Source organism: Rhinatrema bivittatum, chromosome 13 (assembly GCF_901001135.1).
Source record: "Rhinatrema bivittatum chromosome 13, aRhiBiv1.1, whole genome shotgun sequence".
Classification (NCBI taxonomy): domain Eukaryota; kingdom Metazoa; phylum Chordata; class Amphibia; order Gymnophiona; family Rhinatrematidae; genus Rhinatrema; species Rhinatrema bivittatum.
Genome location: NC_042627.1, coordinates 1687306 through 1703862, shown reverse-complemented (window position 1 = coordinate 1703862; position 16557 = coordinate 1687306). Strand labels below are relative to the sequence as shown.

The following is a 16557-nucleotide window of genomic DNA, read 5'->3' as shown; positions in this document are numbered from 1 at the left end:
AGCATGTATATGTATGTACAGGAGAGAGTGAGAGAGCATGTTTGTGTGTATTGGAGAGAGAGAGAGTACTTTTGTTTGCGCCTGCTGCGCGAACAAAAGTACGCGATCACGCAAATTTAGAAAATCTACCCCAGTGAGAATGCACTACAGTACAATTTTAGTATTTTCTACCTCAGAGTACTGCAGGCATGCTCACTAAGCACAGAATGATGAATAATGCTTTAATATGTGCGTGAATACAGCAGTGATCGGTGCTGCTGTAACAAAATTAATTCACTAAGTGGCTGACTGCTTTCTTTGTAGATGCACTTATTCTGGTGCACAGACCCATACAGAGAAAGTAAAAACATCTCTCTCTCATGGGCTCTATGGCACAGTCAGCTAGCATACTAGCAGTAGCTACTAGCGCTAGCTGCTGCTGGTTCAATGCAACAAGTTTAAAATAAATTCACTGCAGCCAGCAGCCCCTGCCTCCTCCCCCTGCACCCACCCTCAACCCAACACACAAAGGTGGGAGGGGTTTCCAAATGAAAAGCTTTCTTATTCAGTAGAATTGCGAGTGAGATGTTAAATTGAATAAAAATTATAAACCTGTGCAAATGAACACAACAGCCAAAAGTTTTAGAATGGAATATTTTTAATGTTAAAGAAGAGTGCACTCTTGATTTTGAAACTACACAAAGCTCACCCGCTGTCTTGAGAAAAAAATAATCAAATGCAGTTTCAGTCTGCACATTCTAGAAGATTACACAGATGAGTGATAGCTATTAGGGCTGCTTGCTATGGAAACTCTCACATGACCTGTGAAGCCTGAGGCTCTGTCTTTACAATGCAGCCATGCAAGTCTATGGAAAACTAAAAGGAATGAAATGAATGACATATATTTCATTCATGTGAAGCATGCAATCTTTTTTGGGAGTCCACAAAAGAAATGAAAGGGACATATTCATCACAGATTTAACTTTCATTTTCAACTAATTCACATCCCTAGAACATAGCTGAATATTCAAACATCACTTAGCTAGATAAGTTTGAACTTATCCAGCTAAGTGCTGCTTAATATTTACCTCAGGATGTAGGAAATTCATTTAGTATGAATGACTTGAAATATGATTGGAATGGTGACAAATATTAGAAAGCATGACAGGTATGGAATGATGAAAGCATAACATTTGCTGTAACAATGATAGCATGAGTATTACAATCGTTGAATTACCAAAAGTAATACACTGCTTTTTTTGTTTAATCTTTGTATTATTATTATTCACAAACTTCCATCTTGTTGATGAAGAATAACAAAAACAGGAAGAAAATATACAATACAGTTTTAATGAGAACCAACATCCAGGAAACAAATACATTATATAAATACTCTGCGATCATGATGAAGCTGAGCCAATGGATGAGAAATAGAGATTAAGGGGCAGATTTTCAAAGGGGTATGTGCGTAAGATACACGTGTACCCCCCTAAAACCTGCCCCAAGCTCCCCCTGTGTGCACCGAGCCTATGTTGTATAGGCTGCTGACGCGCGCAAAGCCCCGGGATGCACGTAAGTCCCAGGGCTTTCCTTGGGGGGGCGTGATGGGGCATGTCAGGGGTCATGTTGCGGCCAGCACGTCATCAGGGGCATTCTGTGGGCGGGGCCACAGGTGTGGTTCCGGCCCGAGGGCGTGGCTGCAGCCTCCGGACCAGTCCCCGGACCAGAACATGGTGCTCCGGCAGCCGGCCCGGCACACACAAGTTACGCCTGCCTCGTATATATGTATATATATATATATATATATATATATATATATATATATATATATATAAAACTAGATAGATTTCTGTAAGCTATTTTAAGACAATGGGCTTGATTTTCTAAGTTCACAGAACTTAGAAAATCCAGTGGTAACGGGGGCGGGGGGCGAAACGGGGGGGCAGTCCTGCGCTAGCCGGTAGTGATTGCACCGCTGCAGTGAGATCGCTGCTGGCATCGCGCCGAATAACTACACCATTGTGTATAAAAGGTGTAGTTATTTGGCACGAAATAGGCAGCGAAAAGGCTCCTTACCTTTTCGCTGTCCACACCGTCCTCGCAGAGTTGGCCCCAGTGATGCCCCGACTCCGCCCCGATGTAGGTAGAGCAAGCGTGCGATAGCCTTAGAAAATAAGGCCCAATATTTGTTGAAAAAAATAAAAAATGTTCATACCAGATATTGAGACTATGTGGGGTAGATTTTAAAACCCCTGCACGCGTAAATCCTGCTGGATTTTCGCGTGCAGGGCACTCGCGCGCCGGCGTGCCTATTTTGCATAGGCCGCTGGCACGCGCAAAGCCCCGGGACACGCGTAAGTCCTGGGGCTTCGTAAAAGGGGTGGGAGGGGCGTGTCCGGGGGCAGGGGGTGGTCCTGGGCGGGTCTGGGGGTATGGCAATGGTTCGGGGGCAGGCCGGGGGATGCCGGGGCGGCGTGCACAAGTTACGCCTGCTTCAAGCCGGTGGCACGAACAAAAGTACGCGTGCGCATTTGTTTTTAAGATCTACCTCAGCATGTTTACTGATTGTGTTATAAATGTGAAGGGTATAGTCCAGCACAAGTGTTTGCTTTTTCTTTTGGATATATTTAACGGACACTTTAGTTTTTGAGTGATTGCCTGTATGTATATATATATATATATATATATATATATATATATATGAACAGAGTCAACTTTAAATTGCAGTTCAAGACATGCAACCATACATAGGGCAGGATTCATCATTCCTCGCAGAATGATGAATCCCGCGAATAAGGGGGCGGGGGGAGAAATGGGCCTACGATAAACTTTAAAAAAATAACCCCCATAAGTGATTATACTTCTCTTTTGATATAATCATGGTTGGAAATTCTTTGCCTAATGAAAACATTTTTTTTCCAAGACTTTTTTTAGTGCTTGTTTGACATCATTATTCCTGAGGCTGTAGATCATTGGATTTACCATAGGGATTACCATTGTGTATACCACAGAAACTACACGATTTTTATTCACAGAGTAAAGGGAACTTGGAATTACATACATGAAGATAAGAGTCCCAAAAAATAAAGTCACAGTGATAAAGTGAGAAGCACATGTGGAGAGAGCCTTGTGTCTGCCCTCTGAGGAGCGGATTCTCAGGATAGCAGAAATAATATAAATATAAGAGAGAACTATTGCTATAATGATTAGAGTGACAACAATTCCAGCACATATATTCAGCACCATCTCATTGAAAATTTTATCAGAGCAGGAGAGCTTTAACAGTGGAGGGATATCGCAATAGAAATGATTGATCACGTTAGAACCACAGAAGGTCATAGAGAAGACATTACCAGTTTGTATCAATGAATATACCAAGCTAACTATGTACACAGTTATTGCTAGCTGGAGACAAACTCTCTTTGTCATAACAACAGTATAAAGTAAGGGGTTACATATCGCCACATAACGATCATAAGCCATTACAGACAATACCAAACACTCTGCAGTTGCCAGAGTTCCAAAAATGTACAGTTGTGTAGCGCATTCAAGCAGGGAGATGGGTTTTTTCTCCACTTTGAAGTTGACTAATGCTTTTGGAGTGATAGTTGAGGAATAACAAAGATCTACAAATGATAAGTTACTGAGAAAATAGTACATGGGTGTGTGAAGGTGAGGATCCATTTTAATTATTGTGATAATGCTGATATTTCCAAGTAGAGTGAGAACATACATGATCAAAAAGACAAAGAAGAGTAAACTCTGCAGCTTGGAAAGGTCAGAAAATCCTATCAAGATGAACTCTGTCACAGAGGTTTGGTTTTTGTCTTTCATTTTCCAAGGACAGAGTGTTTCTGTTACTGGGCAGAAAGAAAATAAACAGTTTTATTATTATGTAAATACTTTATGTACTTATTTAGATATGTATATAAGCTTGCTTTAAATAAATAAATAAATACATAATTTAAAGATATCAGGAGCAATATTCAGTCGCTGAGTGGCTAACAGGAAATATTCATCAGCATGGTCACACCTCTGACTATACCTGACTACCTTAAATTCTAGCCAGATAATTCATTCCCTGAACATACCCAGGTCAGTCCAGACTCCTGGATTTTGCATGCCTGCCAGCAGATGGAGACAGAGATATTTTTACTGACATTGCTACTTAACGTAGTGCGCCACCTGCACTCCCTCAGTATTTCTTTGTCTCCAACAAATGGTAGATGGTGCAAAACCTGCAGTTCTGGAGCTGGAGAACAAAATATATATATATATATAGAAAAAAAGAAGAAAATTTCCTCCCAGGGTTTAAGGGTCCCGATGGAGCCATCTTCCCTGGTCTGAGGTGGACAAGCTGGGGGTGGTGACCCATTTATATGCTTGCTCCAATGACCCTTGGGGTGTAAATCTGGAGGTCCAAATCCCTTTCTTCATGAGGTAGCTGATGCAGCTTGGTTCCCACTGGCAGCTCTGCAGTTGCAGACCAGGTACAAGGAAGTATACCTTTTGCTTTTCCTCTGTGCTTCTGGTAGCCAAGGCGGTTAAAGGCAGTTTATACAGGCGGTCATTTTCTCCTTCACCCAGGTGTCCATTCACTTCAGTGGTGCCGTGGGCTGCAGATCAAGCATTTCTCGCCCTGGGGCTGAGTTTTTGCTGCTGTGCGATTGCAACCATGTGCAGGGTGAAGTACTGGTCTGCCTTCCACTCTTGTGGAACTTCCCAGTCTGGGCTTAATAACGCCGTCCCTGTGCAGGCTGCATTTCAGACGGCAAAGGCACTTTTGGTGTGCCTGCCACTGCTACCAATCTGAAAGGTGTTGCTGCATCTGCTGGTCAGTCCCATCGGGGCTCGCAGCATGCTGCTTCTGCTTTGCCTCCTCTTCCAGTCAGCGGTGGTGCGATCTCTGCCGGTGTCGCACCAAGTAACTACATCATAAAAGGTGTAGTTAGTCTGCGTGAAACGGGCAGCGAAAAGGATGCATCAACCTTTCGCTGTCTGAGAAGTCTTCGCAGAGTCGGCCCCGGTGCTGCCCCAACTCCTCCTCTTTCGGGGCCGACTCCGCCCCGAGCTAGCTATCGCACGCGTTATCCCCAGCATTTTTGGGCTCTTGGGAGGAACAGGAGGACTCTGATTGGGAGGATTTTCCTCTCAACCAGGTTTCTGAACCCACGCAGCCTTTTTCCTCAATTTATTTTTTTAATGCATAAGGCCTATTTAGTAGAGAAGACTGCTGGGGACACTTGCTCTTGACCCCTGTCCCAGTCTTCGGTGGACCTGCAGCCAGCATGGAGACCCATACAGGCAAAGAGGAAATGTTCCTTAGCCTCAGCCAGGCCAATGCAATATCAGCACATGTAAAACAGGCGCTCAAGACTGAGCTCCCGCTCTCCTCACGTGTATTGATCCACCCTTCCCGGGCACCCAATTTAATATTTAAATAAACTGTATGGTAAAAAGGAGGCACTAGGGGAAATTGTGCATCCTTAGTGCTTCCTCGGCATCGGGCACCCAGGAAATGTGGCTGTCAGTGTGGGTTAGGAAAGGATGTTCAATACGAGCGTCCGTTTTCTCCTGCTACCAGCACAATATACATGGTCCGGACCATGTATATTGTGGGTATATATTGAGTGCCCAGAGTTTTTTTTTCCACAAATTTCTTTTTTACATGATTCTACTTTCTGTGGTCCCTCCTACTTAGTATCATGATGGTAGTAGTAGGAGGGATCACAGAAAGTTGTGTTCAAGTCTCAAAGCCCTGCTTACTATTCCAACGATACAAACAACACGTCTGATGCAAGTGAGAAACAGAGCAATTTCTCTAGCCAGTCCTAAAATATGGAATGAATTACCAGACAAGCTAGGACTTCAACAAAACACACAAAAATTTTAAAAAGACCTTAAAACATGGCTCTTTTACAAGGAATATGAGCAAACTCAGTAATATAGCACTCAACATTAAGTAAGAACAAACCCAGCAACAATTGAACAGTAGAGTTGATATTAATTTATTTTTAATTGTGCTTTTATTTTTATTTTAATTTTTTAATTAATGCATGTGCTATTTTTATATATTTATTTCTCTTTTATACTATAAGTTCCAACATTTCCAAACTCTTTTTAATCAAGTAATGTTGTAATTATAATGTATTTATTATTATGTATTTATTGTATGTTTCCTCTTTTATGATTACTTTTTTTGATTTGAACACTTTGTAAATCTTTATGATGGAATATTTCTTAATGACAGTATGTAAAACCCAATAAATAAATAAATTAAATAAATAAAGTAGAAATTTTGTTTTTTAACGATGAGCCCTTGAGTGCGGCAGACCTTAACGCCAGCTCCAGGCAGGCATAAAATTTGCCATATTGTAAGGGTTACATTGCTTGCACTGGAAATTTTTTAATTCACAAGGATTAGCTAATAGCCTCATCTACATGTACTTTACATGTGATGAGTGCTATTAAATACACGCTTGATTGTACATGCGTTTTGGATACGCTAATCCCTGTTTTGCATCGGGGGTTTTGGACTCGTATCCAAAATGCGTGTACAATTGTATGTAGAGCCATGCACTGGCTGTAGCGCATGGTATTGCATTGGCCTGAGTGTATATTACGATTGGCCTCACCCCCTAGTAATCCAGAGGATGATTCTGAGGATTCAGATGTTATGGATGGGACACTGGTGAATTCCTGGACAGGTCATAACATATTGGGGACTTAGAGGCGGTCCCTGTGGCTGAGGGGGATAACTCCAAAGTTGTATGTCCCTTTCACAAAGTGAAGTTTTGGCTCTTGATTTCTCAGGTGCTTCAGGAAATAGGAATCAAGATGAGGAGTCCAATTTGGAGGGAGCGGGTCCCATCCTGGATGATTGAGGAATCCGGCAAAAACTTTTCTCTTTAATAAGTTGATGAAAAAGTTGGTTAATTGAGAGTGTGATATTCCAGAGTCCGGCTTGAGATTGGTAGGGCTATGGCGAAGCTTTATCCATTTCCCAAGAACACATTGGAGTTCCTGGAACTTGCCAAGTTTAACATTTTGATTTTGGCATTAATTAAAAATACCACTATTCTAGTAGCAGAGTCCACTGCTTTGAGAGATGTGCAGGACCAGATGTTAGAGCTTCATCTCAAATGGATATTTGAGGTCTTAGCCCTGGGAATAACAGTGGCAATTTGCAGCAGTATTATGCAAAGGGCATGTCTGTGTTGGGTCAAGCAATTGCAGGAGACACATTCTGAGTCAAGAGTGGCCACACAGAAGGCTGAGTGTTTGGAGGCAGCTGTAGAGTATAGCGCAGATGCTTTGTATGACTTGGTCAGAGGGGCAGAGTGTTTCTCACAGAAGAGAGGATGCTGAAGCTGCAGAGGCAGGTTCAATGTCTGTTGGGGCTCTAGATGCTCAGGGTCTGGGACTACTTCAAGTCCTGAGTTCCATGGCATCAACCTTGTCATTGGTGCCTTGGGCATTCGTCATACATGGCCTCTCAGTGGGATCCATTCTCAGAGAAGTTTTACCTTCCATTTGAGGAAGAAGGCAGGGACTGCCTTTCATGGTGGCTTCTTCAGTCCAATCTGAAGCATGGTATAGAATTGGAGGTTCCAGATTGAGTTATATTCACTACCAATGTCAGCCTTTCTGTCTGGGGAGAAGTGTGCAACAATCAGTCGACACAGGGCTGATTGTCCAAGAAAGAGGCTTCTTGGTCTATCAATCAGAGATGAGAATTGAATGTCTATTTAAATAACTCAGTCTTTATTGCTTTTGTAAACTTACTATTCTTAGATTCCTTTCGCAAATCTGGGACAAAGCATTTCATAATAAGGGGCCTTGATAACTGAATGCTATCTATCTCATGCATTCCAGTGTGACCTCAACAGGACCTGGTAGCCTTAACAAATCCTATTGAGAATATCCTATGATTCTAGATGGATTCTATGGGATCAAAAGATCAGCTAAGTACTTAGGATGTCTTCTGTATAGTACCTTGAATACTAAACAAAAGTATTTTAAATTGGATCTTATAGTTTATTGGAAGCCAATATAACATTTCCAAACAAAGTCATATGGCCAAACTTTTTAAGACCAAAGAGCATCTTTGCATTAGTATTCTGCACCAATTGTAATCTTTTCAAGGCTACAATTGGAAGGTCTTGTTGTAGTTTAATTCAATAGTCTAGATGACTTGTGATACATGCATGCATAATAGTTTGCAATTCTTGATTATCCACAAACATAATCAAAATTAAATTAAATTAAATTAAAAAAAATAAAAGAATTCAATCATGACAATACCTCCACATCCTTTGACTCCTGGGATAAAATCATCAATGAAATAATAGATATCCTATGCTCAATTCAGAAAAAAAAACCTTCATAAATAAAGGCTACAGAACTAAACAAAAGAATCCTTGGTATAGCTAAGACCTAAGACATACTAAACAACCCCTGCGAAAATCCAAAAAGAACTGGTGGAAATACCAATCTACTGTTTCACTAGAAAGATACAAATCCCTATTAAGAAAATACCTTGAACAAATAAACAAAGCAAAAAAAGAATACTACGCAAAAAAGATTCATGGTGTAATATTCAATTCAAAATTACTCTTTGAATCGGTTAAAAACCGAATCAACAATCCATCCTCCTCTACATCTAATAATTATCAGTTCTCAAAGAACTCATGCAACGAATACGCCAAATCACTACTACACAAAATTAATAAGCTAAAGACACAATTCTCCACCAGCACATTAACAACAGAGTCTGACGGAAAATCCGGCCAAGTCTTATGGAGCTCATTCAACCTAGTATCAAATTGTGAAATAAACAAAATAATCACTAAAATGAAGGCTGCCTCTCACCCACTAGACCCGATCCCTGCAAGTACACTGAAAACAGTAAACAGTGCAATAACTCCGATTTTCACAACCATAATAAACCATTCGCTAACAGAAGGACTAGTCCCCAATAAAGCTAAACAAGCGGTAATTAAACCAATCCTAAAAAATAAATCTGGCAGAATAGATGATTAGGGCAATTACCGACCAATATCCAACTTGCCTTTCTTAGCAAAAGTACTAGAAAAAGCAGTATTAATAAATTAGAAAACCTCTTAGAAGACAATAATATACTTTACCCGAACCAATTCGGTTTCAGAAAAAATCGCTCAACAGAAACTCTTCTTGTCTCTTTAACTGACTCTGTACTACAAGGATTTGACAACAATGAATCATATATACTGGTACTAATCAATCTTACAGCTGCATTTGATACAATTGACCACACCCTGCTTTGCCACCAACTAAGAGAAATTGGAATAGATGGGAATGTTAGCAATTGGTTCTCATCTTTTCTAAAAGATAGGACTTTTCAAGTCAAATTAGACAATCAAATCTCCAACACCTTCCCTATCAATACAGGCATCCTTCAAGAATCAGCACTCTCAGCCACACTATTGAACATATATCTGCTGTCTATATGGACATTACTCGCAAATCTAGAACTCAACTTCTTCCTGTATGCAGACAGCATACAATTTTACATACCATTCGACAAAACAATAGAAAAAACTACATTGTCTCTGTCATGAAGAAAATACAACAAAAGCTCTCTCAACTGAAGCTAACTCTAAACACAAAAAAAAGCAGATATCTTGTGGTTAAGAAGAGATAAACAAACCACTACCAACTCTAGATCTAGGAATCACTAACATTACTCCTTCAGATCAAGTATGTGACTTGGGAGTTCAGATTGAAGAGAACATCTCTATTAAAAAGCACATAAGCAAATTAATCAAAATAGGGTTCACTAAGCTAAGAATATTACATCAACTGAAACCTATGTTAACTTTTCAAGACTTCCGTACTGTTCTACAAGCATTCAAATTTTCAAACTTAGAATATTGCAACTCTCTCCTATTAGGTTTAACATCACATCTACTAAAAACCACTACAGCAACTTCAAAATGCCTCTGCTAGTCCTTTTATAAAACATAAATAAACAGAAATATGCAGCACATTATGGAAATGGGTCATTATAAAGACAGTACATTGGGGCCAAGACAGCTGCTAAGTATGTAGCCACACTTAGCTATTATATTTTTGTATACTTTTTATTTACATTTTTTTGTTTGATTTTTAGGGTAGATATAAGTTTAAGCATTTTATTTTAGAATATTTTCTTTACTAATTGAGCTTTTGTAGAAGAGATGTTGACATGTGGAATCAACAAAAAAAAAGAAGAGATGTTGACATATGGATCAACAAAAACAAGAGGCCAGACTGTATCAAAATTATATAGATGAAAACTGCAGTTTCATCAGCTGTGACTTGAAAGGAAAATCAGTGTCTAAAGTGGCTCCCAAATTCTAGCTTTCTTTCACTTTCATTTGTTATTGTGTTATCTGTCTTACGCAGTCCTTGAGAATCTCCACATCACATGTTAAGTATGGATGGATATTCATGAGCTATGCATGTACATTGGAGGTCCTTGCCTTAATTCCCAAGTTAAGTATATAACTGTTAGGAACAGCCTGGTAGCTAGAGAATGAGGGTTTAGTTCCAATATCAGATCTTCTGATCCCCAGGTTGTCCAGGGTTGAAGACGCTGCAAAGTCAGGGTTCCGAGTACACAATAATGATATTTAGTGGCTAGATGTAGGGCCCCTGATTGCAGGTTCCAGGAGGAATACCTGTGCATGGTACCTGGATGAGTACCAGCTGAGCTGAAGGATCAGAAGAACAGGTGTAAACTGCCAGACAAAATAAGTGTATATTTGTTTACAATGAACATAAGATCCCTTGTGAGATTTTAGTAACCAGATTTATGATCTGCTTAGTGAATTCAGTTTGCTGGCAAAGGAAATGAAAAAGAATATAGTGGTGACTGAAGTGCAGTAACATCACAGACAGCATCCTTGTCACGTGACCCCAGTTCTATCTTTCCCCAGTAATGTAATCCTTACCTGTGCTAGGAAAAAGCAGATCATTCTTGAATCTAGTGGATACTTGAATAATACCAGCAGTAACAGATTATATTGTGCGTTCTGTGGCCTGTAGGATTGGATCCCTGAGGTGTCCCAAAGAGCAAGATCTCAGCTGTGAAAAAAGTAAGCAGGGACATACAGTTACTGTCTTTAGGGAGGAATACTGTAATTGCGTGTGTGTGTGTGTGTGTGCGTGTGTGTGTGTGTGAAGTGTGCTAATGGTTTCTTTTTACATATTTTTTTATATGCGCAAAATGTAGTAAAAAGAAACCATGAGCACTGTTCATATATTGTGATGTGAGCAATATGTCTTGAATTGGTTAATTATTTGTTAGCCCCACCATCAAGATATAGCTTAGTAGATATGAACATAGATTGGCCATCACAGTGCTTGCACCTCTGGCCTTAGATGAAATTCTGTAACTTCATGCACCAGTTAGCTGGCAAATACACACATAAGTTTCACCAATTTTCAAAGCAGTCTTAAGCACATAAATCCACTTTGAAAATTATCCCAACAATTTACCTGCACATGATGCACCTGCTAAAATGTCCTCACATATTTCTTTTTAAAATCCAAAAGTATGCCTGTAAGGGCAAATCCCTCCCCAGCTCCAGCCCCAGGAATATCTCCATCAGTTCAGGTAAACTTAGCTGTGAACAGGTCACATGGGCTTATCGAGCAGGCAATAAAGAAGAAAGTCCTGCTTGCTCTGCAGAAATGCTTTTGAAAATTGCCCTTTATAGATCTGAATTGAGGAGGTTATGATCAGTTTAATGAGACGGCGGATTGAGAAGGGAAGCCAATCCAATGAAATGGGCAAGAGAAGGCCTGGTTTCAAGAGAAATTCATTCAGGCAGTTACATTTTCCCACAATGGCTTCCTGCATGAGGAAAGAGGATTCATGTTTATTGTAATTTTTTTTCTTTTTTTTTTAATGTTTAGGAGTTTTGAGATTTACTGTATTTTAATGTATTAATTAAGATGTCATAAACTGTTTTGAGTGTTTGGTCGATATTACTAGAAACAGCGTAATGTAAGAATTCTAAATAAATAAATAAATACAATAGGCAATGGGACAATGGAGAACGAGGAAGGAAGGTCAACCAGGAATATTATAAAGGATGCATTGAAGAAAAAGGGAATTATAATTGAATGGCTGAGGGGTATAACACGCAGCAATCTTCTCAGGGAAGTGTGCTGATGGGCAGAGTATGGAAGGAGTTCATGTTAAAAGGAGAGTCTTGGGAGAAGAAGAATCTGAAAACTACTCGTGAACTGAAGCAAGGTCTGGTTACCGTTACAGTATGTGAAGCGGAGAACTTTCAAACAGGACATTAATGCCACAGTCTGTTCAGCTGATGGGCAGAGTAGCAGTCCCAACGGTCCTGATCAAGAACAGAGATAGCTGACTCGTCAGGGTCCCACTAGCATACTGAGTAAAATCATATTTGATCCCAGACTAGTTTGGAGGCTGAGGGGCAGATTTTCAAAGCCGATTTCGGAACGGCCTCAGAAGGAACGGGGAAAGTCAGCTGGTCTCCCCGAGGGCTCGGCGCATGCAAGTTGCACTAGTGTGTACCCCCTTGCGCTCGCCGACCCCTGATTTTATAACATGCGCACGGCTGCATGCACATGTTATAAACATGGGCGTACATTTGTGCGCGCCGGGTAGCGCGCACAAATGTAGGCCGTGCGCATACCTTTTAAAATCTTTTAAATTTTAAAATCAGTTTTATGTTATCTTATGTTATCTTTTAAATTTAAAATCAGTTTTATGTTATCCTGCACCCCTTGTTCAAATGTAAACCGGCACGATGTGATTTTATCATGAATGCCGGTATATAAAAAACCTAAATAAATTAAATAAATAAATAAATAAAATCTGCCCCTGAGGGTTTAAAAGTTTGGGCATTATTAGATACAGAAGCTTCTCCCAGCATTTCTGCTGATGACATTAAAGTACAATTTATTCCCAAGCAGGTGTCAGCAACAAGGGGAAAAGATTCCAAAAACCTCATAAAATAGGAGAATCCACTAAGGCACGTTGTATATATTTTTATTTACTAACTCGTATGTTATTTTTTAACTGTGTTAGCAATATATACTAATTTGTTAATTTGATTAATCTGTTCAATGTAAACGCTAAATGAAGCGATAGTTCTTGTTCCTTGTAAACCGAGGTGATATGATCGCTGCATCGGGGGTAGACCTGCGCGATCGGCGCCAAGCCCCGTCGGGGGAAGGTCAGTGAATTAAACTCCCACCCGGACGGACTCAGCCCCGATCGCGCAACCGCACCGGCTCAGGCTGATCTGAGAAACCTAAAAGCAAAATAAAAAAAAAGAGAAACCGCGCCGAGGCCCGCCCACCACCCAGCGGCCACCAATCAGAGCCAGCCCCGCTGGGATTTAAACAGCCCTCTGCTAGGCGTCGCGCGCCGAACGTCGCGCGACGAAGGAGCACGACAAAGGGGCATGCCCCTTTGTCTCGCCCCTTCGTCGCAGCCCCGAGGAAGCCCCGAGTCTACATCCTGGTCTTTTGTCCGATACTATAATTACATACCATCTTTGTTCTGCCCACCGTCCAGCTCATACAACATAACATCAGCACCAACAAATCAAAGCACAAACATCACTTAATAACAGCTTTAATCGTCATGCCCCAGCTACTTCCAAAAGATCTGACTAACTAAACCACATACAGACAGTGGCACCCGAGACTCCAAGCCTCAGATCTGCACAATCCAAACCAATTGCACAACGATAGCTCGTGGACTTTACCAGACTTGCCAGCAGACTCCTCAGAGGAACCTTAAACATCTCATTACTCGTCCACCCAATACCACCAGGTCTGCTTCCGCTTAACATTCGCCCATCATTCTCCAGACTGCACTCGTCCATCACTCTCCGGACTGCACTCGCCCATCACTCTCCGGACTGCACTCGCCCATCACTCTCCGGACTGCACTCGCCCATCACTCTCCGGACTGCACTCGCCCAACATACGTCCTTCATACATACAGCACTCTTCTAACATTATCCATCTAGCACTCTTCAAACCACATTCGTCCAGCACTCTTCAGACAGCATTCACCTAGCACTCCTTTCTGACCATAACGATTCCTACAGTCTTCCACTTCAGCCTCTTACATCCCAACATGCACCCCCTCTCAATTCCCATCATCCTCAATTCCAAATGGAGAACACCAAAGCCCCCTTCCCCCCCACATCACAATCGTCAACAGAGGCTCAGGCCCATTTTGCTGACACCAGCCACTCAATTCCTTGGACTAACTCTATTCTCACTCACATTGATTAATGCGCAATCAATCGCTAAGAAAAGTCATATATTCAACGACTACCTATCCGATACAAAACCTGACATTTGTGCTATCACAGAAACCTGGTTAAAACCTTCCGACACAGCGCTAATCAATCAACTACCCATACAGGATTACGATGTTCTCTCTATTCCCAGACCCAAAAAAAGAGGAGGTGGACTTCTCCTCGCAGCCAAAAAAACACTGGGTCTGACTTTGCAGACTTCCAATAACATATCAAAGATTGAATTTGCCCTATTCAACTCAAAACATCTGACGATCGGCCTAATCTATGCTCCCCCCGGAATACTGGAAGCTGACCCATCCCCCATCATAGAACTTACAGCAAAACACCTAAATTCCAGAAAACCTACCATCCTCATGGGAGATTTTAATTTGCACGTAGATATTCAACCTCATTCTACCAACTGTAAAACTCTTCTCTCCTCTCTCAACAATATGGGTTTCAGACAAATAGTGACTGAACCAACACACAAAGCAGGCCATACACTGGACCTTATCTTCATAAATGAAGGTATCACAACCCACACCACTCCAACTTGCACTCCAATACCTTGGTCAGACCATAGAATTATATCATCAGTTTTAAAAATTAAAGATCTTCCACCACAATCCATACTACCAATAACTATATCACTTAGGAAACAGTGCTCTGGAGACCAACTCAGTGAACACTTGGCCAAGGAACTTGAGCACCTTGACCTATCCGACATAAACTCAGCAACTTCATCATGGACCAACATCACTAAAAAGGTTGCAGATCAAATTTGCCCCATGACAATTAAATCTATAAATCAAATAAAGACAACAGGAGACCCTGGTTCACACAGGAGCTAAAAAATCTTAAACACGAACTGAGATGCAAGGAACAAAATTGGCGAAAAAACCCATCTTCAACCACCCTCCTCACCTACAAATCATGCCTTAACTCTTACAGAAACAACATCAACACAACAAAGAGACTATTCTTCTCCAAAAAAATCCACCACCTCATTTTTGATTCAAGAGCTCTTTTCTCCTATGTATCAACCCTCACAAAACCCCCGGCACCCATCATTCCAGACGATCAAGCACTCAATAAAGCAAACGAACTGGCAGACTTCTTCGACAACAAAATCACCTCACTCCTAGCCCCCCTCAAGGGACCATCTACACATCCAAAACACGTAATCAACCTCACCCCTCAATCTTCGAGTTCACCCGCTCAACAAACACCACTCTCAACCACTCAACAACCTCCACTCCCAACAGATCAACAACCATCGCACCCAAATGTCAATCAACACAACACTTCACTAACAGTGCTCAACACTTTTGAGCTCACATCCACTCTAGAAATAGAGAACATTCTCAAGGAGATAAAACCATCCTCCCATCCATCAGACCATATTCCATCCAACAAACTTAGTCTTATCACCAACACCATAGCCAAACCTTTAGCAGACATTATTAACTGCTCTTTCAACCAAGGACATGTCCCGAACCAACTCAAGTTAGCCATGCTCAAGCCGCTCCTCAAAAAACCCAACTTACCCACCTCAGACCCAGCTAACTTTAGACCCATAGCAAACCTCCCTTTGATTGCCAAAGTTATGGAGAAAGTTGTTAACAAACAACTTACAGAATATCTTGACGAAAACAATATCCTCACCTCAAACCAATTTGGCTTTCGTAAGACTATGAATACCGAATCATTATTAACATCATTATCAGACACTATCATTTTCAACCTAGAAAAGGGCCAACCTTGCCTCCTCGCTCTCCTGGATCTCTCATCAGCGTTTGATACTGTTAACCACTCATGCCTCTTGCAACGCCTAATAGACATCGGTATTACAGGAGTAGCTTTTAACTGGTTCAAATCATTTTTGGAGAACAGATCATACAAGGTCAAGATAAATAACAAAGAGTCCCACACCATCGAATCCAAAAGGGGGGTACCACAAGGATCATCCCTCTCCCCGACCCTTTTCAATATTTATCTGCTCCCACTCTGTCAACTTCTTACTAACCTTAAGCTAAGACATTACCTATACGCGGATGATATTCAAATCCTCATCCCTATAGAAGATTCCCTACACAAAGCCATATCATTCTGGAATAAATGTCTGTTAGCTATCAACAATCTACTCACCAGCATCAACTTGGTTCTAAACAAAAACAAAACTGAAATCCTCATCATTTCACCGGAAAACTATACCCTCTCCCCACTTTCTACCACTAACCAACATCCGGACACC

The 16557-nt window shown here is 41.1% G+C and overlaps 1 protein-coding gene across 1 annotated transcript; it reads right to left on the bottom strand.

Moving 5' to 3' along the window:
* Positions 1-2877: 2877 nt before the first annotated feature.
* Positions 2878-3826, bottom strand: LOC115074715 (olfactory receptor 1020-like). The gene has a single exon (XM_029574474.1). It carries the CDS (start codon positions 3811-3813, stop codon positions 2878-2880), a length of 936 nt encoding a protein of 311 aa, XP_029430334.1. The 5' UTR covers positions 3814-3826.
* Positions 3827-16557: the final 12731 nt, after the last annotated feature.

What these genes read in the sequence shown, in the direction of transcription:
- LOC115074715 (XM_029574474.1), bottom strand. Translation starts at nt 3,813, where the DNA reads ATGAAAGACAAAAACCAAACCTCTGTGACAGAGTTCATCTTGATAGGA.